We start from the raw sequence: 24,728 nt of genomic DNA on the forward strand, positions 1-24,728 counted from the left end.
GTAGGGGGAGAGAGACAATAAGTAAGTAAGCAAAAACACATAGTGTGTTAAATGGTGATAAATGCTAGAGAGAAAAATAAAACAAGCAAAGGGGATGGTAAAAGGAGTGTGGTAAATGGGGTTGTCACAAAGAGCCTCACTGAGGAAGTGGCATTTGAGCAAAGACCTGAAGGAAGAGAGGGAGGGAGCCATTGAGATACCTAGGAGAAGAGTTTTTCAGGTGGAGGGAGCATGCCTGGAGTGTGGAATGGAGGCCAGTGTAAATGGAATAAAGTGAGCAATATCCCCATTTTTCTGCCCTTTCAGAAAACTGCCACTCTTGTACCCTTCTGTAATGGGATTACTGTGATGGGCAGAATAGAAGTGGGCCTATGTGATTTTTTTTCTTTCAGATGTTAGATATTTTTTAAAGTAAGTAGTGTGCTCATTGTAAAAAAAAAAAAAAAAAAAAAAAAAAAATTGACACAGACATGTATAATGTAAAAAGCAGGGACCTCAGGTTAAAGAGAGTAGATAAAAGAGAATAACAAAATTTGGAAACTGGAAAATCGTACCTGATTTAGCAACTTGAGAAAATGGAAAGCTAAATGCTTGTATGGGGAGGGGTCAAGAAGTAAGCCACAATACCTTAATAAAGCTGTAAGTAAGTAAGTAAGTAAGAAAATAAAATAAATAAATAAAATAAAATAGAGAAACAAGCCATTTCTCATTGCGGAATCCTAAAAGAACTCAAAAATCAGAGGCACTAGATAACCTCTTTGGATAGCTGATTTTGGAACTTAAAACAGGTTGAAAGGCTATACAAGATTCAGCAGACCCCTTGATTCTTTCCTCACCTTTGCACAACCACTTCCCCTCCTCAGCAAGACTGGAAGTTTATCCTTGAGAGAGGTTGAACCTGGGGGTCTCTTAAATTTGGGTGGGAGTAGCAAACTGAAAAACAGGAGGGCCGAGCTGAAGTCTACACACTCAATAACAAGGCCTCCATCCCCCTTCTTCTATTCAGTTGCCAGAATGTTGGCAGCAGGTTTCTACATCCCTGTAGGATTATTGTGAGAATTAAATTAATTAATATCTGTAATGTGTTTAGAATAATGCTTCCTAAATAGTAAGTGCTTAATGTTGTTATTAAATTACCAGCTAAATAATTAAAAGTGGTTGTCTCTGTAGAGCCAGAATCAGATGAGGAAAAATGGGTTAAAGGACTGCTGTTTTTCACATAAGCTTTCAAGAATATGTGGCTTTTCAAATTATGTACCTGTAACATTTTTAAGTAAAAGTTTCCCCTCATCTAATCAACATACATAAATTCTAAAACTGGCTTCGGTCAAATACCTATCTTTGTGGCTGGCAGCCTTACCAAAATCACAGGAAATGACTAGCCCGGGGAGTTGCTGTTGTCCAAATAAGATAGGACTATGATGATTGTGTTGTTAGAAGAAAGTTTGGAGGAAAGAGTACTTCATGGATGACATTAACAGCTGGTTATCACATCACAGTTAACAGCTCCTGATTTTTTTTATGTGCATACATAGTTTCTTAACAAAAATGGGATCATATTATTTGTTTTGCACCTACTAAAAATACATATATTGTGGAGAGGAACTTGGAAAAAGTTAGAAGGCTTAATAGTTCGATTCCAGTAATTTAACAATACTTGTGCTGACATAGAAGCTTAATACAAACCAGGAGTGCTTTAGAAAACTTTTGAGGCAAAGTAGGTGGCCTAAGATGGTGTGTAGCATTTCCTCTAGAAAGGGCCAGTGCCCTTAACTTCTAATATCAGTAAAGTCTTAGGGTTGCGAAAGTTGCCATTACCAGCATTGTTCATAGCAGAAAGTAGAACTTTTAATAACCTTTCTAGTTTCCTGCCTGGCTCCAAAGGACAAGTGTTAACAAGCCATTCCCTTGACATTAAGCTTGCAATAAAGATTATAGCACAGCATGTGGTTTGTCCAGAGAGTTGAACTTGCAAGCTTGCATAATATTTAGAGGCTTATTATGACCTATTTCAGCCTTCCCAGTTCTAAAATGATTTCTCCCTTTTGAGCCATTAATCCTAAAAATGCATGTCTGTGTGTGTGTGTATGTGTGTGTGCTTTTATTCAAAGGTGTTTCTACTTCAAGTGAGTAATCCGAGTGCGGTTAAAATGATGCTGACCAAATTAATTCCATTTAAAGCTTAGTTGTTAGGCCAATGCTATGTAAAATCTTTTGTATGAATAATCTTAATCCTTCAAAAATATTCTATATTGAAAAAATGACTGAATTATTTGTAGAGATTGTTTGAGTACATTGGCTTCTTGATGAAATTGAATACCTCCTCCCCCATTCTTTGCTTACTAGAATTAGACAGTCAAAATAGGAAAAAAAGAATCCCCAAGAAGGAACCCTCCATAGGAGAAGCAGTTCTAGAATCCTCAGAAATCATCAGAAAGTAACAGATCATTTTTTCATTTTTAATTTCCTGGCAAAATTAGTGAGAAATAAACAATGTTGGATTGGTATATTAAAACATTTGGGAAAATATAAAAGAGCTTTCTCATTTGTTAACTACGGCTTTGAGCAAATAACCTCTTTAAACGTCAGAAACATCATCAGAAAATGGGGATAATAGTTAAAATGAGAACTAAATGAGATTGGGCATATAAAATGCACCATACCTGCTACCTGGTAGCAGTTGTTCTTTATGGTTCTTGCTGTCATGGTGTTGAAGAGGAAGAGGGTAAGGATGTAAACAAGGGGTCTAGGGAGAATTTTATTTTCTTACTCCTCACTGCTTCTGAATCCCATTTCTGTGGTAGGTGGTGGAGTTTGTAGCAGCAACACTGCAGAGAGCATGTGCGAGCTTGGCCCATCAGGCAGAGAGCACCGTGGAATCACAGACACTGAGCATGTCCATGGGGCTGGTGGCTGTCATGCTGGGAGGAGCTGTTCAGGTGAGTTGCAGACATGAGCCATACTTGAATGAACAGAGAAGAGAAGAGAAAAATCTGTAGCTTCCCATCCAATCTCTTGTGGGTATTGCACATAATACAAGCACCAGGAAAAGCAAGTGAGGCTGTTACTGAAAATTCTCCCCAAAGTCCACCTGCATGGACTTCACCATCTGAAGGGCAGGGCTCTTTCCAGTCTGGCAAAAGCTTGCTTTGGAAAGCCAGCTCTATTTTCCATCTGTGGGCAGTACTAGATTCTCTGGCCTTCACGGTAATGGCTCTCCAAAGTTTAGCCCTACCACCATAGTCAGGGGAAAACCTTAGTAACCTCCTAGTTGCTTGGGACTCCATCTGTTTTGAATAGCTCCAATTTAGCACAAGATCAATTGTTCAGTCCATATCATGTAGCACCTTAAAGCAGTTTCCAGCCACTTCTAAAGGTTTGTGTCTTTAACATGCTTAGTTCGTAATTTTTAAAATGTGTTCATTCAAAAAATATTTATTGCATACTTACTATGTGCCAGACACTGTGCTAAGGGGCTGGAAGTACATCAGTGAATAAGGTAGACATGGTCACTACCTTCCTGAAGCTTACAGACTAGTAAGAGAGTCAGACATAGCTCTTCAAAAATACTTATAATTGAGTGAAGTGCCTCAAAGAAGAAGTGGAGGAAACCAAGAGAACATGACATCTAACCTACATTGGCAAGGTTTCTGCTGAGGAAGTGTAAGTTTAAGCTAAGACTTGAAGGATGAATAGGAGTTTGGGCAGTGGGGAGGTACAGGTGGAGAAATCTCACCCAATTAAAGGGAACAACATGTACAAAGACTTGGAAGCAGGGAAGAGCTTGGTTCCTTTGAGACACTGATACAAGATCGATGTAGCCAAATTGTAGAGTAAGGGGAAGAGTAGAACTAGACAGGGCAGATAAGCCAGGGTCAGAGCATGCCTGGGTGTGTGTGTGTGTGTGTGACTGGTTCATAACATACCACAGTAGGTTTAGAGGCTGCAAGAAAGCAGTGGGAGTAGTATAAAATCTGACCTGAAATCAGACTGGTGGTAACCCTTATCAGTCAATTCGAAACCCTCTGGGAATGGATTTGTTTTTGAATTTGAAGATTAGAATCTGATTCTTGATATATTAGAATTTGCCTCTGTCTAGCTTGTTCTTAAGGGGAAAGGAATTATATCTGGGCCTGTTATTAATGTGAAGCCCATTTCTTGGTAAAATTGCTTAGCACTCTTAATTATATTTTTCTCATGTAGTTAGGAAAAAAGTTTTAGTTCAGTTTCTAGAACCATATTATATCCCTGCTGTTAGAGCTACAATTGTAATATCAGGAGGGACTTACAGATGGAATAGTTTTTCTTGAGTAGTATAGTTAAGGGATTTAGTTGGATTGATTGATTTTTTTATTTTTAAATAGTCTGTTTCCATAAGTTGAGAGTGTTTTTTTCCTCTCTCTTTTCTCTTATTTAACATTTATTATTTCAAACTGTATCCCAAATGAAAAATAGATCACAGAATTATACATTTCCCTTTCTAGAAGCCCATTGTTGGAGGGCTGGCTGTGTAAATTAGTCATATTCTGAGAGAGACTCACCTGACTGATTCAAATGTATTTCTCCTTACTTGTCCCTGCCCTTCTAGTGAGCCATCTTGACTCACTGATGACATCCTGGATTCCTCTGACTTTGCAGTTAGTTAAATGAACATATTCACCCCACCTCCTATACTTTGCCCTAGATCTTCAATTTTTATTTCTGTTTGATTCACGGATTTATATGTGACTTCCATAGTAATGCTGGATTTTCTGTCTTTGTATTAGAAAAAGTCATATGATTCTGAATTACATTTACAGATTATTATTGTCAGGCTTTAGAGTTTAGGAGATTATATTGCACCTATCCTCTATTAGAATTCATTGTTTTAGCTAATGAAACAGAATCTCATAGCATTTGGACCTTTTTTCCTTTGCAGTTTGTGTAATTAAGGTGATTATTACAACATCGCATCTGGGAAGAGGAGTTGATTTGGAGAAAGTGTAGTTTAAGATTGCAACAAGATTAATGTAATTCCACACTCATTTTCTAAATATCAGGGCTGGTCATCTGTGAAAGCTTTATGTTGTTAACTCTTCCCTGTCTCCTCAGAAAGCAGTTTCTTCATGATGTTCCAGGGACCACTGGATCCTCTAAAGCAGTGTTATATGAAGTTGACTGAACTATTCTAGACCTCCTTTAGGAAAAAGAAAACCCACATTGCTCCAGGGAGGCAGCAGAGCCAGTTAAAAGCTGGGCTCTGAATCTTTAAATCTAGGTTCTATTATTTGCTAACTGTATGTCCTTTGGCTATTTACTTAACCCACTCCTCAGTTTCCTTATATATAAACCAGAGCAAAAATAGCACCTTCCTTATATGGTATTGTAAGGGTAAGTGAAATTGTACAAGTAAAGCACTTAGTGCTCACTGTAGTACATTTGGTAGGCACTTAATAAGTGTTAACCATTTATTATTTTGATCTCTACTATTATGACTGTTATTATTATTATCCTAGGCCCTCCGGCCTCTGAGTGGTTAAGGCTGATCTGATACGCTAACATGTTGCCTGCATGATGAATTTTTATTTCAATTAAATATTTAAATAGAAGACTTGAGTACCTATTATGAGGTAGGCATGATAAGTCCTGAGGAATACAAAGATATGGTCCTTGCCCAAAAAGTTTCAGTGCAATATGCCACAAATGCAGTAATAAAAACATGTTCAAGGCACATTGTTGGCATTATCCCCTCTGCTTTGGTCAGTCTGGAAATACTACCCATACTGATACTAGTGACAATACAGCAATATATATTGCCAATGTTTACTGAAGACTTACCGAATGCCAGATCTTATGATGCGGAAATGACATGTATTATCCCAGCTAGTCATCACAGCTGAAATAGGTACTGTTACCAGCCTCATTTTACAGATGAAGATACTCTGACAGAGAGGTGAAGTAACTTGCCTAAGATTATTCAGCTAGCAAATGTTTGCTTGGATTAAAAGCAAAAAATTGATGGAATTTACATATATATATAGCAAAGTACACACATTTTGAGAACTTGAAGAAATTTAGAGCAACTCACAGTCTTAACTGGTTTGCTCCTGACACCCTGAAAGGAATCATAGATGTGGGTGGATGTGGCTCTGTCATTCCCTAAAGCATTCCAAAAACTTTGGAAGACAGAGCCAGATAAAGGAATCTGTCATTCTCCTGTGGGTTCCTTCTTCAGACCTTAGGGCTTCTGCTAGAACTCTGAGATCTGGATATGAGATCTGTGTTGAGAAGTAGTGACAGCAGAAGGTATAAAAGTGAGGGCTTTATGTTCAGTTCTCAGTTTTGATTTGTGGTCTTCTGTGACCCTTGAAAATAACTTCAGTTTTCTCACATACCAATTAAAGGAATATGACTTTATACCTCAGAAATGTTTTTAAACATTTATGAACAAATAGTTGACACCCATAGTCTTAGATTTCCCTGATATTCTCATAGTGTGAAATCTGTAGGCTTATGAAGCTGAAAGAATGCATAACTTTAATTGCCTTATAAATTATTTGATTTAGAATCCACCTACCTGCCCATGGTGATTAGAGAAGTTACCCAGTTGAATAAATTCCACAAAGACTAAGAGGTTTGAAAACAGGGAAAAAAGATGGTTGTTTCTTTAGAAGAAATTGTTGTATATGATAGAAATGAAAAAGAGGCTATATAGACTCTAGGTAAAAGTAGATTTTCCCATTTTAGATGCTTAAAGAAAAAAACTAAGGGCCATGAGACTACAGAGGCACTGAATGAAGTTTAGCATAATGATATCACTAGCAAAATTTTTTTAAATGTGTTTTCTAGTTCCACATAAATTCCTGAAAAAATTGACCCTTTTCTCAGATAATACATATCTATTTTTAAACATTTTTTATTGTGAAATGTAACATATATACAGAAAAGTGGTAACTTTCAAAGTACAATTTAACAAGTAGTTAGAAAACAAGTATCAAAGAATCTTATGGGTTACAGCTTCACAATTTCAGTTATTTCCTTATTGTGACATATAACATATATACAGAAAAGTGATAACTTTCAAAGTATGATTTAACAAGTAGTTATAGAGCAAATTTCAAAGAATATAACATATATCTTTACTCTTGACATACATATTCTCTTCTCCCCATAAAATGTAGTGACATCAGAATGGTCAGTTGTTTTACATATGAAGATAAACTAACATATTGGGGAGCTAGAAATTCTACCTTACGTTGAGTTTGCCTTAGTTTCTAATTATGCAAACAAAGAAATCTGAGGGGAATGTGTGGTGAAATTCTACACATTCAAACCTGATGTATACCTCAAGTGTTCACTTACTTGATAGGAAAGTGGTGTGGAAAGTGGACGATAACAGTTCTGAGGATGCATAGTGTAAAATGAGGCTATTATTTAGGTCCTAAGAAAATGGTTAGTTGGTTAATTGATTGGTTGGTTAGATAATTGAGTGAGTGAATGATTAAGTAATATCCTGCTTTGTTCTAAAAAGGATTTAAAGACTCCCAAGGTTTTCAAATTTTTAGGGTTTTATGAAGAAGACTCTTATAATATTTTCAAACAGAAAAGGATTACCACTGATTCTTGCTCCTCTATTGACTGCACTTGCGCCTTTCTTAATAAGGCATGTGGAATTATTAGAACAGTACCTCCACAGAGAATAAAATCTTCTGTAATTTTCACCCACTTTTTAGGAAAAATTCCCTTCTGCTGATTATTGTCCCAATCCCTTCCAGACTTATGGGGCTCATGTGTGTTGACCACCCACTTTTGATCATATGGTTAAGAACAGCTTTATTCAAGTGAGACAGTGTAGGGTACTAGAAAAGAGTGTGGGCTTTGGAGCCAGAATTCTTGAGTTCAAATTTCACCATCTTCCAGTCGTGTGATCTTGTGCATGTTACTTAATTGTGTGGCTCAGTTTCCCTCCATTTAAAATGTGGATAATAAGCCCTCATATATTGTTGATGGGATATAAAATGATACAGCTGCTGTGGAAATTTGGCAGTTCCTCAGAAAGCTAAACAGAATTACCATATGACACAGCAATTCCACTTCTAGGTGTATACCCAAAAGAATTGAAAACAGGGGCTTGAACAGTGTTTTGGTTTGCTAAAGCTGCCGGAATGCAATATACCAGAAATGGATTGGCTTTTACAATGGGGATTTATTAACTTAAAATTTACTGTCTAAGGCCATGAAAATGTCCCAGTTAAGGCATCAACAGGATGAGACCTGGACTCTGAAGACAGGCTGCTTGCATTCAGATGGCAAGGCACATGGCCAGCGTCTGCTGGTCCTTTGCTCCAGGATCTTGTTGCTTCCAGCTTCTGGTTCTAGTGGCCTCCTCTCTGAGCCTCTGTGGGTTCTCTCTAAGTACTTCCAGGGCCTTTCTCTCGAAGCTCTGTGGGTGTTTCTCTCTGAGCTTTCTTGGCTTTTTTTCTGTCTTTTATTCTCTTCATAGAGGACTCCAGTAAAAGGATTAAGACCTGCCTTGAATGGGGTGGGTCCCTTCTCAATGGAAATAACCTAACCAAAATGTCCCACCCACAACAAGTCTGCACCCACAGGAATGGATTAAAAAGAACACAGCCTTTTCTGGGGTACATAACAGCTTTAAATCAGCACAAACAGATATTTGTACCTGAGTGTTCATAGCAGCTTTTTTCATAATAGCCAAAAGGTGGAAGCAACCCAAATGTCAACACATGAATGGATAAACAAAATGTGGTATATACATACAATAGAATATTATTTAGCTATAAAATGAAATGAAGTTCTATTACATGCTACAACATAGACATCATGTTGAGTGAAGTAAGCCAGACACAAAAGGACAAATATTGGTATGATTTCAGTTATATGAAATACCAAGAACAATCAGATTCGTAGAGATAGACATTAGAATACATGTTACCAGGGGCCAGGGTGGTTGAAGAATGGGAGTTAATTGTTTAATGCCCAATAGTGTTTTGGTAATGGATGGTGGTGGTGATGGTAGCACAATATTATGAATGTAATTAGTATCACTGATTTTTACACGAGAGTGGTTAAAATGGGAAGTTATGTGTTGTACATTTGTTGTCACAATAAAAAGTTTTTTAAAATGTGAATGATAATAGTAACTAATAGCTATATCATATAGATAAAAATATATGTGTGGATGTATATATGGTTCTTAGAAAAGTAACTGTGCATGGTAAGTGTTCAATAAATTTTAGCTATAATTATTCAACAAATAATTATTGAGTGCTGGACCCAGGCTATATGCTTAGATTACACCATTAACAAGATTTGCTCCTTGCCCTTTTTACTTAGAATACATTTCCTTGTGCTCAGGTCATATTGCTATTTGCTATGGTAACTTGGATTTGACATTTTAAATTGTATTTTGTAGCTGAAGTCAAGTGATTTTGCTGTCCTGAAGCAGTTACTGCCTCTGTTGGAGAAGGTCTCCAACACATACCCTGACCCTGTCATCCAAGAACTTGCTGTTGATCTCCGCATCACTATCTCTACCCATGGAGCCTTTTCCACTGAGGCCGTCAGTATGGCTGCCCAAAGTACCATGAACAAAAAAGATCCAGGAGGAAGAACAGAAGAGCAACAACAATTCAGTTGTGAAAGGCACACTGTTGTAGCACCTAGCCACTTTCAACAACAGCAAAGCAGTGAGATATCCAACCAAACAGGCCTGAGATCTAATCCTCCACTCGTTCCTCAGAAGGTAAATGAACCCAGCACTACTATGGACCAGGAATCTGGAAGCATAAGCAAAGAACAAGTCCAAGAGGTTCTTTTATCAGCTTATGATCCTCAAATTCCAACACGGGCTGCTGCCATACGAACTCTTTCCTGCTGGATAGAGAAAAGGGAAGCAAAAGCCCTTGAGATGCAAGAGAAGCTTCTCCAGGTAAGTAAAACACACTACAAAAACACATGTACACAGAATGGGGAAGCTTTCAGGTAGCGTTAATTAAACTTAAGCATCTTTGAAGCCTTGACTAATTGTCAGGCACTGTCCTATACTACCCTCAATTGCAGTTGTTCTGAGAAGGCAAGACTTAGACACAGGAAAGACCTAGATAACCATAAGAGACTACTCAGTTGAACTTGAGCAGAATGCCAAAATTTATACACACAAGAAATGCCATGAATAATCGGAAAAGAAGAGGTGACATTTGGAGGAAGTAGATCTTGACAAGGACTTAATGAAGTCGTAATGTTTGAGCAGGTGAAATAAATGAGGATGAACAGCCAGAGCAAATTCCCAGAGACCCAAAGTAGCTTTTGTGGTATAGGTCTACTTTCAGATACTGCAACCTGCCCCAGATAAGCCACCTGTTTTCTCTGGGCCTTTCTTAGAGGGGCATTGTGTGAAACTGGGGATTCTCCCCTCTTCTCCTTCTGTCACCACTGAAAAAAGCTGTTCTTTAAATTGTAGATTTATGGTGTATAATATGTATGTTAACTTGGGGATTTTTTGTCTTCTGTGCAAATTGTCTTGGCCAATATGTGGCTTAGAGACTAAGAGTAAGCGGTCTGGAGATAACTGCCTGGGATTAAATCCCAGATCATTTTCTTGGGCGAGTCATTTAAACTTTCTCAATACCTACATCTGTAAAGCGAGGATTGTAATAGGACTTACTTTATGTTGAAAGATTTAAAATGAAATAGTCCACATAAAGCACTAATTATAGTGATAGGCAGATAATGAGTTCCCAATTAAGGTTAGCTGTCATTATTATTACTATTTCTTCCATATGTTTTAGCCATTAGTCGAAGAATTATGATTCTGCTTGAAAAAATTCATTTTTAGTCAGTAAAATCTTAGTACAAATTGTTTAATAATAACTGTTGTTTGTTCAGCCTTTGTTTATAATCCTTACAACTAGGTATTATCCCCATGTAATAGATGAGAGAACTAAGGTACAGAAATATGGCAAGGATTTACTACCATTGAAATATCACTGAAAACCTCAATTACATGTCTCCTTTGAGTAATTATGAAACATATCCCTTCATACATCTATTTTGATGGTTAATGTTATGAACATCTTTGGAGTTTCCTTAACTTCATTTAATCTTCATCTGTTGTACATAATTGGTTATTAAGTCCTGCCTTTTTTTTTCCCCGAGAAGGCTTTCAAATCTATCTCCTTCTCTTAATTCCCATGACTACTATCCTGGATTAAGTTCCCCTTACTCCATACATGATAATCACCCATTTCAACCTGGCAATCCTCCCAGCTAATGAATCTTAGGCTTCGCCTAAGATGCTTAAGATGTGGAGACCAGCAGCATATTAAGTTGGTGTCAAGAATTGCTGTCCTAGCAAAGAATATGGCATTATATATATGGAGCAGACACCCTGTTTTCCCCTGGACATCAGGCAGGAGGAGCATGGGCACATGGCCACTATCTGTCCCTGGCTCTCAGGTCCTAAACATAATATGTCACTGTAGTATCTTCTAGATAAGTGGTACCTACTACACTTAACACACTGTGGTTCAAGGCTATCCGAATAATAACATCTCTTTCCCCTACTTGGAATAGTATATGCTTTCTTGAGTAGAAGAGAAAAGGGTCAAGTTATAGCAAATGTGTCATTGATTGCCCATAACCTAAAACCATGCCTCTTGTGTGCCACAGCCTATAGTCTTATCATGTACAGGAATGTTGTCCGCCATGGGCTGTAGTGGGAAAAATGTGGAGGATTATGCTTCCAGATATCAGTTTCTATATCCACTGCTGGTGTATACTTGTCTACTTCAACAAGAATTTCCCCTAATCCCTAACCTGTTTTAAACATTATAATAATTGGACTTCAAAAAATACTGTTTTCACCATAGGACACTAAGTCAGGCTAAGACAAACAAGAGGAAAAGCATTTACTCTTTTGAGGCTGCTGACCAGGTTCTCTTAAATTTTACATTCTCTTTGTGAATCATCACTGCTTTGCTTTGTGGTTCCAGATATTCTTGGAGAACTTGGAACATAAGGACACCTTTGTATATCTGTCTGCTATTCAGGGTAAGTTAATCCTGGTTGGAGAACTTTGAGTCTGTGGATCAAGCTTTATGTCATGTGTGTAAGTCTTCAACTATATTTACTTATCATTCTGTAGATTAAATCCCATTTCCTCTCATTCAAGGAGGTAAATAATGGCTCATATATGAGCACCATTACATTAACCTCTTATGCACTGGACTGCTGTCAGTATGCACTTTTGTTCTCTCTTTATGCTAAAAGAATCTCAGGACATTTAATATTTTTTCATCAAAAATTTTTTTTGCAATAGTTTTATTTCTCTTTTATGATTCTTTTCTGTTTTCCACATTTCCATTAATTTGTCGATTGCAGATCTTTGTAGGGGACTTATAAAAAGGGGTGTAGAAAGTTGGGCACCCCCCCCCCCCCCCAAAGGATGAGAAGCAGACATGGTGAGATGGTCAGAATTAACTCATAGCTTCTCTGGGCCCCATCAGTGTAGTGTGACTAGGGCTCTGGGGTCAGACCACCTGGGTGCACATTCCCACTCCCCCTCTTCTCAGCTATGGCAAGTTACTTAATCCCTCTGGGCTTCAATTTTCTTGTCTGTAAAAAGGGGCTAAATGAGAATGTAAAATGCTGCAGCCACTTGAGAAATAGGTTGGCAGTTCCTCCAAAATATAAACATAGAATTGTCATTTGACCCAGCAATTCTGCTCCTAGTTACATATCGAAGAGAAATGAAAACATGTCCACATGATAATTTGTACATGAATGTTCATGGCAGCATTATTCACAACAGCCAAAAGGAGTGAACATAAACAACTCAAATGTCCATCAACTGACAAATGGATAGACAAAATGTCTTATACGGATGTACAGTGGATTGCTATTCAGCCATGAAAAGGAATGAAGTACTGATACATGCCACAACATGGATGGACATTGAAAACAAGCTAAGTGAAAGAAGCCAGTTACAGAAGACCACATATCATATTACTCCACTTATATGAAATGTCCATAATAGGTAAATTTATAGACATACAAGTAAGTAAGTGGTTGCCCTTGGCTGGGAGGGCCAAGGGGCAAGGGGGTGGGGTTTCTTTTTAGAGTGATGAAATATTCTAAAATTGATTGTGGTAACGGTTGCACAACTCAATGACTATGGTAAGGATCACTGACTTCTATACTTTAATGGGTGAATTTAGTGGTGTGTGGATTATGTCTCAAAGCTATTACCAAAAAAATTTTTTCCAGTATTTTAAAGATAGCGGTGGGGTGGGCTAAAACTGTCACAGCCAAGAGGAGGCTAAAGAGATATGAAAACTACATGTAAGGTGGTATCCTATCCTGGATAGGATTTGGAACAGAAAAAGGGCATTAGGTAAAAACTAAGGAAATCTGAATAAATTTTGAACTCTAGTTAATAATATTGTGTCAATATTGGTTTATTAATTATGTCAATGTACCATACTAATGTAAGAAGTTAATAATAGGAGAAACTGGGTATGGAGTTTATGGGAGCTCTCTATTCTATCTTCTCAATAATTATGTAAATCTAAAACTATTCCATTATAAAAAGTTTATATATAAAAAGGTAGGTCTAATACTAAGATTAAATGGGTTTAATACCTTAAAAAGTGCTTAACATATAGTATGTTCAGTATATGTTAGCTATTATTATTTTAATGTTATTATCATCATCATAATCACCACTATGACTTCTACTATTGGACTGTTAGGTAATAACATAGTGATTTTTGTACTTTAAAGCCCGAGTAGACTGATTCTATCAGTTTGTTTTGCTGCATAGCAAATTCCTCCAAAACTCAGTGGCTTAAAGCACCAGTCATTTACTATCACTCATGCATCTGTAGACCAGTTAGGGTTTAGCTGATCTAGGCTGGGCTTGGCTGGGCTGCTCTGCTTCTCATTGCAGGTCTGCTGGCTGGTGTGGTTCTGCTGCATGTGTCCATAAACATACGTACCTAAGACCTACCAGGGCATGTTCTCCTTATGGTGATGGCAGAAGTGCAAGGGAGCAAGCATAAATGCAAGAGGCCTCTTCCGGCCTAAGTTTGGAATTTGCATCTTGTCACTTCTGCCTCATTCTGTTGTCTAAAGCAAGTCATGTGGCCTAACCCAGAAGTCAAGGATCAGAGAAATATACTCTGACCCTTTAGTAGGACAAACTGCCAAGCCACATGGCAAAGGGCATGGATGCAGGGAGTAAAGGCTTGAAGCCAGTAATCCAGTCCTCCGCTCTGATGTGTTCTCTTTACCTTCCAAGGCAAGATTCTCTACGAGCACAAAGTCACATTGGCTAGTTATTTTTTGGTATAATTTGGGCATGTTCTATACAGACATAATAATTGAAGATTAAGAGAAAATGTAGAGGGAAAAGTATTCAGAGACAAAACTCTGAGTCTTGGTATTCACTCTTTATTCAGTAAATATTTACAGTATACTTTCTATGCACAAAAGACTTTAGATTAACTGAGTCATCATGACTAGGTTAAAAAGTAAAAAGAGAATTCTTCAAAGGAAATAAAATGATCACCCAAAGAGGTAAAAGGACAATTAAGCTAGAGCATAAGCCAAAAAGTTGAGAAATTCAGGAGAAAAAGTAGTCACTTTGCAGCTGAGAGGTCAAAGAGGGAATTGAGATGAGCAGGAGGGCTCAGTGTGGGTCAAGGGGCCATGTAACTAGGAATGGCACTTACGGAAATCAAATAAATCGATGAAATAAGAACCTTACATGCCTATAATGAATAAATCTCAGAAAATGAGTCATTCTGCACTTTTCCCAAAGAACTGTAATGTGAACAAGGAGATGCTTTTCACTGTTTTTTTTTTTTTTTTGGACTGGGCTTTTTGAAACTGGTGGCATATCATTCGAATGTGGCAACATTGCTCTGTGGAGTAAGTTTCGTGGCTGGAGCTAATGAACCCATTGTGCTCATTAGCCTTGAGGGTCTGCTGTAAAAATCACAACTGTTGGTTTTGTGTTTGTTTCTATTAATTTTAATTGGTGTGCTAATCATTTAGTACCTAATTTGGTGATGAAGAACATGGGAGGTAGAGGTGTAATTTCAGTTCTCAGCTCCCCAGGATGGACAACTTTGAATTAATTGATGTTTTTGGTATTTGTAACATGCACTTAAAGGCCAAGGCCTTAGGTAAATTTCTCATTAAGGAAGGAAGAGCCGGATTTTCCCACCTGGCATAGCCAAGGTAGTTTACCCAGGCCTGAATCACTCCAGGAGCCAAGCTCTTCTGAACTCCCAAACAGACAAGACCAGTCCACTTGTGATCATGCAGTAAAGGGCACCTGGTTGTGGTTTAAGTAACACTTAGTTTTGGGGAATGTGTGTGTATGTGTTTCAAGTTTTCTTTTTCTAGGCTACCTAGGCTCTGTGACAATTACAATGTACCTTTTACTTAATTTATTAATATTTTGGATTTCTTTTGTAATTTCTCACCAACTTTGTCTGCAGTCTAGACAGAGAGCAAAGGGAAATTAAATATATTTATTCATTCAACAGATATTTATTGATGCCTGGTTTCAGAATTTTTTGAGTATGTTTTATCCGTCTAACACATAGCAGTAACTGCCAGGAACTAAATAGAACTTGAGAAAACCTACTCTGAGTTAATTTTAATTTTATGAAAGACTGCCTGCATACCCTTTTATTCCTACTGAAAAAGTGGTGGTTGATTTCTCATATAGCAGCTGCTTTCAGGTACTCAGTTAGCAGCTTCTTCTGGCAGAACACAAAGTTGCTGAACTCCGGTTACAATCCAGAGTTTATAAATAGAATACTGAATCTTAAATCTCCCATTTTTAGACTCCTTGTATTTTCTTTTTTCATTGTTTTATCATCATCGTTATTACACAAGTAATGCATTCTTGTTGTTTAAAAAAATTTTTTTAATGACCAGGAAGTATATAAGGTAGAAAGTGGCATTTCTTCTCTCTTCCAAAATGGGAGTTAAAATATGTCCGTGAGAGTCCCATAATGTACAGTAGGTGTTTGGGGCATTTTTCAGTTTTGAAATAGATGATTCAATAAATAATATTTATTTATTCAATAAATAAATGATATTCTTCAATTAAGATATTAAAGCCACATTATTTATCATACTGTGAGTGTGCTCATGTGTCCTCTCAGTTACATTCAGTTATTTAGAAGATATTTTGAAAGCAACTCCTGAGACAGATATATTTCAGGGATCCAAGTGATCCCTATCAGTGTCAAAAGGACTTCTGCATGAAACTACCATGCTCGTCTTTAAGACTAAAAAAAGAAAAAACCAGGCTCTGAGCCAGGCATGAGAGGTGAAAGTTTGCCAGTGTATGTGCAGTGAAGAGAATCTAGCCATCTTGACATGCCCAGACAAATTGCTCCAACTCTTCCATCTTCTTTCTTTCAGAGAAGAGTTTTCACTCCTGGCAAAAAAACGAAGGGAAGGGAAGGCAAAAGGCCCAGAAGTGGGAAGTTTGATGCAAAGTGAAATTGTTTTTACAGAGTTTCAAACTGAGCAGGACTACAAATCTTAACTTGTCAGGACTGAACTCCCTTTCACTTTCTCAGATTTCTACCTCAAATAAGTTGGGAAACATTAAACTGAAAATAATTTTACCCCTTGAAGTTCCATCTAATTGGATCTGGCACTGTGTCCATTTATGTCCTTGAAATGGAAAGATTTGTTTTATGTCCTATCCTGGTTTCTGTACCACCTAATTAGCAAATGAGCATTTAGTGAATGTCTCTCTGTACCTTCTTGAAGTAGTTCTGGGAAGTAGACAATTTTTAACAGCTTATTTGAGATTAAAATTCACCCATTTAAAATACAATTTAATGGTTTTAAGTATATTTAGAGAGTTTTGCCACCATCATCACAATCTAATTTTTTTCTAACTTTTTATTTTGAAATACATTCAAACTACAGGATAGTTACAAAAATAATTAAAAACCTCATACAAAGAACTCCAACATACCCCTACCCTCCAAATACCCAGATCCATCAATTTTAACTTTTTGCCACATTTGGCATATTACTTTATCAGACATGCCATATCATTCTTGTCTTTTCTCTTTCTTGATGGTGTCCTTTAAAGCACAATATTTCTAACTTTGATGAAGTCAGCTTATTAATCGTCTTTTAGTGCTTGTGCTTTTGGTATAATTTCTAAGAAATCATTGCCTAACCCAAGATAAAAAAGATTTACTCCTGTGTTTTCTTCTAATATTTGTATAATTTTCACTCTTATGTTTAAGATCCATTCTGAGTTAATTTGGGGTATAATGTGACATATCCCATCCCCTTTTTATAGCCAAAGTTTCTGAGACTTTGATAGGTTAAGTCCCTAAGATTACATAACAAGAATTTTAAATTTGTACTTTGGCCTCCAAATCTTGTTTCCCCCATCCCCATCCCCAATTCTGGTTTGCTAATGCTGCCATTTTTGCAAAACACCAGAAATGGATCAGCTTTTATAAAGGGGGTTTATTTGGTTACAAAGTTACAGTCTTAAGGCCATAAAATGTCCAAGGTAAGGCATCAACAATAGGATATCTTCTCTGAAGGATGGCCATTGGTGTCCAGAAAACCTCTGTTAGCTCGGAAGGCACGTGGCTGGCATCCACTTGCTCCCAGGTTGTGTTTCAAAATGGCTTTCTCCAAAATGTTGCTCTTGGGGCATTTTGCCCTCTCTTAAAGGCAACGCCTCTTCAAAAGGTCACCCTCAGTTGCTCTGAGGCCCCTCTGTTTGTGAGCTCTTTTTATAGGACTCCAGTGAACCAGTCAATACCCATCCTGAATGGGCGGGGCCACATTTCCATGGAAACATTCAATTAAGAGGTCACACCCTAATCAAAGGTGTCACTCACAGCTGGGTAGGTCACATCCCCATAGAAACACTCAATCAGAAGGTTCCAACCTAGTCAACACTAATATGTCTGCCCCGCAAGATTGCACCAAAGAACATGGCCTTTTCTGGGGGACATAATATATATAAACCAGCACACACACACACACACCCAATTTCATTACGTTACTTCTCTTGAACTTTTCAAATAATGGTAGAAATTGGCTCTATTGTTGTGCTCTTTAAAGTAAAAAACTGAATTATGGTTATGATTATCAATATTAAAATTGAATAATGGTTAAGCATCTAGAAAGCTCAGATTCTCTCAACAAGCAGATATAATTTTCTTTTATAAATGAAGAATTGTCTTGCCTCAAGCCACAAAATTGGAGGAGTGGTGGAACTGGGACCAGACCTGTGTCTCAGTGATTCCCACTTCACTGTCCTTTTCCTTACTACAGCCCAGATGACAGACATGATGCCATCTTTCCTCCAAGTCAAAGATTGCGTTTCAAAACCCAGACCCTTGAGTTTTACTTCAGCTTCATTTTTGGAATATCTGTCAAGTATTTTTCCTTCATCAATCAAAGAAGATGAAAGTATCTTTTCACAGTCAGATTTGGATTAATATATTTAGCAATTTAGGATTTTTATCTGGAAGTAAAGGATGAACTGGCTACTTCAGGGTTAGTGATTTCTCTTCCCAAGATTGCCCTGGATTATGACTATATAGCGGCAATGGCAATAAAAATTATAGTAGTTACCATTTATTGAGAGCATAATAATAATATGTTGATTCCAAGCCTTCTTCAATTTGAGGGGGAAGGGGACTGTATTTGCTCATTTGTACAATATTAATTTCTTGACTTTTTTTAAAATTTGGTTTTATTGAGATATATTCACATAACATACAATCTTCCACAGTGTGCAATCAGCTGTGCACAGTACCATCGTATAGTTGTACATTTATCACCCCAATAAATTTTTGAACATTTTCCTTACTCCAAAAAATAAAAATAAGAATTTTTAAAAAAGTAAAAAAGAACACCCAAAGCATTCCATCTCCCCCATCCCACCCTGTTTTTCATTTAGTTTTTGTCCCCATTTTTCTACTCATCTGTCCATATGCTGGATAAAGGGAGTGTCAGCCACAAGGTTTTTACAATCACACAGTCACACCATGTAAGATATATATAGTTATGCAGTATTCTTCAAGAATCAAGGCTACTGGGTTGCAGTTTGACAGTTTCAGATATTTCCTTCTAGCTATTCCAATACACTAAAAACTAAAAAGGGATATCTATGTAGTGCGTAAGAATGCCCTCCAAAATGACTTCTTGACTCCATTTGAAATCTCTCAGCCACTGAAACTGTATATGCTCATTTGGCAATGTGTACAATATTAATTTTTAAGCAATCTCTATGTGCATCTTTGAAATCATCTTTCATTGGTGGAATAGCAATGTGTGTTACCTCATACTGTGTGCCGTTCTTCCCTCTGATGATTGTTAATGTTTCAGCACTGAGGGTAAAAGCAACATCTTAGGAGCCCAGCAGAAATAAGGCTCCAGAAATCAATCTTGTCATTTATGCACTTTACTGAGATTGTGGGTTGGGTAAACATGCTTTTCTGTATAGCGCTTTTGATATTTGTTGTATTTCTGGTGCCAATAAATGACATTTAAAAATAACCTAAAAATTGTGCACATTATGGAACTTCTGGTGAAGACAGCAGAGTAAGGAGCTCCAGGACTCAGTCCTTCCACCAAAACAACTATTAAACAGGCTGAAACTATCTGAAACTATTTTGAAACTCCAAAGGCCAAAAGAACACTGTAAGCATACAGGGAAGAGTGGGAGGAAGAGGCTGATAAATTATGTTAAAGAATTGCACATTAAAAAAAAAAAAGCCCCTCTTTTTGTGTGGTGGCTACTTGCTGGTGCCCATCCCCTACACTCGTGACAGGCTGCCATGGGGTCCAGTCACTGGCTACCTGCTGGTGACAAAAAGAACATAAAAAATCCTTTTCCCCAAGAACAGGGATGGGCATAGCTTATCACTGATCACAGCTTTTGATTAGCGAATTTGGATGGCTGTATGCCAATAAATTAGACCTAAATGAAATGGATAAATTCTTAGAAACACACAAACTACCTACATTGACTCGAGAAAAAAATAGAAGATCTCAACAAACCAATGATGAGTAAAGAGATTGAATCAGTTATCAGAAACTTCCCAACAAAAAAAGCCCAGTACCAAATGGCTTTACAGGGGAATTCTATCAAGCATTTCAAGAAGACTTGACTCCAATTCTGCTCAAACTCTTCTAAAAAATTGAAGAGGAGGGAACACTCTCGAACTCATTCTGTGAGGCCAACATTACCTTCCTACCAAAACTGGATAAAGATGCCACAAGAGAAGAATACTACAGACTAATATTTCTCATAAATATAGATGCAAAAATCCTCAACAAAATACCAGCAAACCAAATCCAATAGCATATTAAAAGAATTATACACCACAATCAAGTGGATTTATCCCTGGTATGCAAGGGTGATTCAACATAAGAAAATCAATTAATATAATATACCACATTAACAGAATGAAGGAAAAAGACCACCTGAGCATCTCAATTGATGCAGAAAAGGCATTTGACAATAACCAGCACCTTTTCTTCATAAAAACACTTAGAACACTAGGAGTAGAAGGTAACTTTCTCAACATGATAAAGGGAATATATGTAAGGCTCATAGCTAGAATCCTACTTAATGGTGCAAGACTGAAAGCATTTCCTCTAAGATCAGGAACAAGAATAGGATTCCCACTGTTATTCAACATTGTATTGGACGTTCTTGCTGGAGCAGTTAGTCAAGAAAAAAGAAATAAAAGGCATCCAAATTGGAAAGGAAGAAGTAAAACTTTCCCTATTTGCAGATGACATGATCCTATATATAGAAAATCCTGAAAAATCCACAGCAGTGCCCCCAGAGCTAATAAATGGATTCATCAAAGTGGCAGGGTATGAGATCAGCATGCAAAAACCAGTAGTGTTTCTATACACAAGCAATGAACAATCAGAAGAAGAAATCAAGAAAAGAATTCCATTCACCATAGCAACTAAAAGAATCAGATATCTAGGAATAAATCTAACCAAGGACGTAAAGGACTTGTACACAGACAACTAGAAAACATTGCTAAAGGAAATTAAAGATCTAAATAAGTGGAGGGATAGTCTGTGTTCATGGATTGGAAGACTAAATATCATATCACTCAAAGCAATTTATAGATTCAGTGCAATCTCAATAAAAATTCCAACAGCCTTCTTTGTAGAAATGGAAAAACCAATCATCAAATTTATATGGAAGGGTAACAGGCCCTCAATAGCTAAAGCCGTCTTGAAAAAGAAGAATGAAGTTGGAGGATTCACACTTCCTGATCTTAAAACTTATTACAAAGCCATAGTAATCAAAACAGTATGGTTCTAAGAACAAAAACAAAAACAAAAAACTGTATGGTTCTGGCACAAGGACAGACATATATGCCAATGGAATAGAATTGAGAGGTCCAAAGTCAACCCTCACATTTATGGCCAACTGATTTTTGACAACGTGGCAAAGACCACACTATTGGGAAAGAGTAGTCTCTTCAACTTTTGTATATGTGCCATATACAAAATCATATACAAAAATCAACTCAAAATGGATCAAAGACCTAAATATAAGAACTAGAACTATCAAACTCCCAAAAGAAAACATGGGGAACCCATCTTCAGGACTTTGTGTTATGCAATGGTTTCTTAGACTTTACACCCAAAGCACAAGCAACAAAAGGAAAAATAGATAAATGGGACCTCATTAAGCTTTTGTTTCTCAAAGGACTTTATCATGAAAGTAAAACAGCAGTCTACACAATGGGAGAAAATATTTGGAAACCACATATCTGATAAAGAATTAATATTCAGTATCTATAAAGAAATCCTTCAACTTAACAACAAAAAGCAACCTAATTTAAAAATGGGCTAAAGACTTGAATAGACATGTCTCCAAAGAAGATATACAAATGACCAAAAAGCACATGAAAAGATGCTCAAAATTATTAGCCATCAGGGAAATGCAAATCAAAACCACAATGAGATACCATTTCACACCCATTAGAATGGCTGCTATTAAAAAAAAAAGGAAAATAACAAGTGTTGGATGGATGTGGAGAAATAGGAACACTCATTCATTGCTGGTAGCAATGTAAAATGGTGCAGCCACTGTGGAAGACAGTTTGGTGGTTTCTCAGAAAGCTAAGTATAGAACTACTACATGACCCAGCAATCCCACTACTAGGTATATACCAAAAGAATTGAGAGCAGGAACTTGAACAGATATTCGCACACCAATGTCATCGTGGCATTATTCATAATTGCCAAAAGATGGAAGCAACCTGTGTTTGTCAACCGATGAATGGATATATAAAATGTGGAATATTATTCAACCATAAAAAGGAATGAAGTTCTGATACATGCGACAATATGGATGAATCTTGAAGACATCATTTTGAGTGAAATAAGCCATTTTCAAAAGGGCAAATATTGTGTGATATCACTTATTTGAAACAATTAGAATACACAAACTCATAGAGTCAGAATCTAGATTATAGGTTACCACAGGATGTGGTGGGGATCGGGAATGGGAAGTTAAGGCTTAATATGTACAGGGTTCCTATTTGAAATGATGAAATGTTTTGGTAATGGATGGTGGTAATGGTAGCACAACATTGTGAATGCAGTTAGCAGCACTGAAATATAAATCTGAATATGATTGAAAGGGGAAAATGTTAATTGTATATATGGTAACAGAATAAAAAAATCTTAAACAGTCCATGGAACTGCCCTAAACAAACAGTGAACCCTAAGTTAAACCATGGACTTTAATTAATAGTACAATTATTAAAATATGCTATCATCCATTGTAACAAATTCCACACCAATGCAAGGTGTTAGTGGTAAGGTAGTATATGGGAATCCTGTATTTTATGCATGATTGCAGTTTAAAACCACAACTTCTCTAATACAGAAAAAAAAATGTGTACATTATGAGGATTTGGAGCAGTTGGGATCCTCATATGCTGCTGCTGGGAATGTAAAACGGTGCAGCTGCTTTGGGACACAGTCTGGCAGTTCTTCAAACAATTAAACATAGACTTTCCATAGGATCCGGCAAATTCACTCCTACCCAAGACAAATGAAAACATGTCCACACAGACACTTGCATACTAATACTCATAGCAGTGTTATTACTCACAGTAGCCAAATGGTGGAAACAGTCCAAATGTTGATCAGCTGATGAATGGATGAATAAAAACATGGTTTATCAATACAGTGAAATATTACGTGGCAATAAAAAGAAATGAAGTATTGATATATACTACAGCATGAATGAACCCTGAAAATACTAGGTTAAGTAAAATAAGCCAATCACAAAAGTCATATATTGTATGATCCCATTTATATTAAATGTTCAGAATAGGCCAGTCCATAGAGACAGAGAGTAGTTTGGTGGTTGCCAGTTTGGGGCAAGGAGGAAATGGGAAATGACGACTAACGGATACAGGGTTTCTTTCTGGGATAATGAAAGTGTTTCTAAGTGAGTTATACACTTAGAAATAAAAAATAAACTTAAAAAAATTGGAACAGTAGTTTTTCAGGGAGCTTTTAGGACTATGAAGGTTTGATGACGGGGTTTAGACATGTGGGGATGGGGTGAGGGAATTGAGGAAGGAAAAGTATGAGCAAAGGCAGGAAGATGTTCAAGAGTGGGGCAAGTATAAAGGAGAATAAGCTGTTCAAATTGTTAGTGGAGCAGAGTGGGCATGAAGGTTAGGTTTGGGTTTGAGTTGGGATGTGGAAGGTGTTAGAAAGCCAAGCCAAGGCATCAGGGCTTTTCAGGGTGGGCTCAAGGAAGCCTTTGAGGGCTTGTTGTTGCCAGCCCTTCAATAGTGTCTTGGTGATGGGCTTCTTGAATTTGAAAGTATCATGCTTGTTAATGCTTTTCATTTATATTTCCTTTGCTCTTATTTTCACTTATTTATTGAGTACCAACTCTATATCAGATATAATTTACATTATTTCATTTACTCCTCACCACAGCCCTGTGAGAGTATCTCTATCTCCCCATTTACAGACAAAGAAACTAAGGCTTAGAAGTTGTTACTTGGCCAATCAGTAAGTGATGGAATCAGGATTTAGCTCCAAAGCCCAGGCTGTTAACACCTCTGCCTCTTCTCTCCACTACGTGTTCTCACTTTTTTCAAATCTCTTTGGCCTCTGCTCTTATAGACAGTAGAATTAAGCGATGGAACCAGTAGTTCTTGACATTTTCAGCTAAACAATTAAATACTTCTTCATTTCTTGATTTCCAGGGCTCATTTTAAATCTTTCACCTCCCATTCATGTAGACTAGCTGTCACAAAGGCAGGATTCACTACCAAGAAGGCAACTAAAATATACCTTGGGGTAAAGAATAGGCTGCTTAACTGTCTACTTTATAAGCTATTAAGAAAGTGAAAGTACCCTCCCTGCAGAACAGCTATTTAAATTTTGCCCTGGAGGCACCCTCTCTTTAGAAAAGTTGGAATTTGAAGGCAAGTTAGAGAGGATAGAGTTAGTGAGAAAAATCGTCAGTAAAATAGTTCCTCTCTCTAAGGAGTTCAATCTGTTTTAGTGGAAGGGTACTCTGCTCTTGCTTTTCTCTGTCAAACTAAAGAGCCAGCAGCTAGTATTACCCTTCATTTAAAATACAAATTAAAAGTCCTAATCTCCCTGAAGTGATTAAGATGATCCTTGAAACTGTTCACATA

General features: G+C 37.2%; 1 protein-coding gene across 1 annotated transcript in view; it reads left to right on the forward strand.

Moving 5' to 3' along the window:
- The window catches only part of TANGO6 (transport and golgi organization 6 homolog), a 240,357-nt gene that overhangs the window by 87,586 nt on the left and 128,043 nt on the right, over nucleotides 1–24,728 (forward strand). Inside the window, exons 12-14 of the mRNA XM_037815789.1 lie at nucleotides 2,805–2,939; nucleotides 9,416–9,931; nucleotides 11,994–12,051. Of these exons, the coding sequence (XP_037671717.1) occupies nucleotides 2,805–2,939; nucleotides 9,416–9,931; nucleotides 11,994–12,051 (709 nt within the window). The remainder of the gene's footprint in view (nucleotides 1–2,804; nucleotides 2,940–9,415; nucleotides 9,932–11,993; nucleotides 12,052–24,728) is intronic.

Source organism: Choloepus didactylus, chromosome 22 (genome assembly GCF_015220235.1).
Source record: "Choloepus didactylus isolate mChoDid1 chromosome 22, mChoDid1.pri, whole genome shotgun sequence".
Taxonomy (NCBI): domain Eukaryota; kingdom Metazoa; phylum Chordata; class Mammalia; order Pilosa; family Megalonychidae; genus Choloepus; species Choloepus didactylus.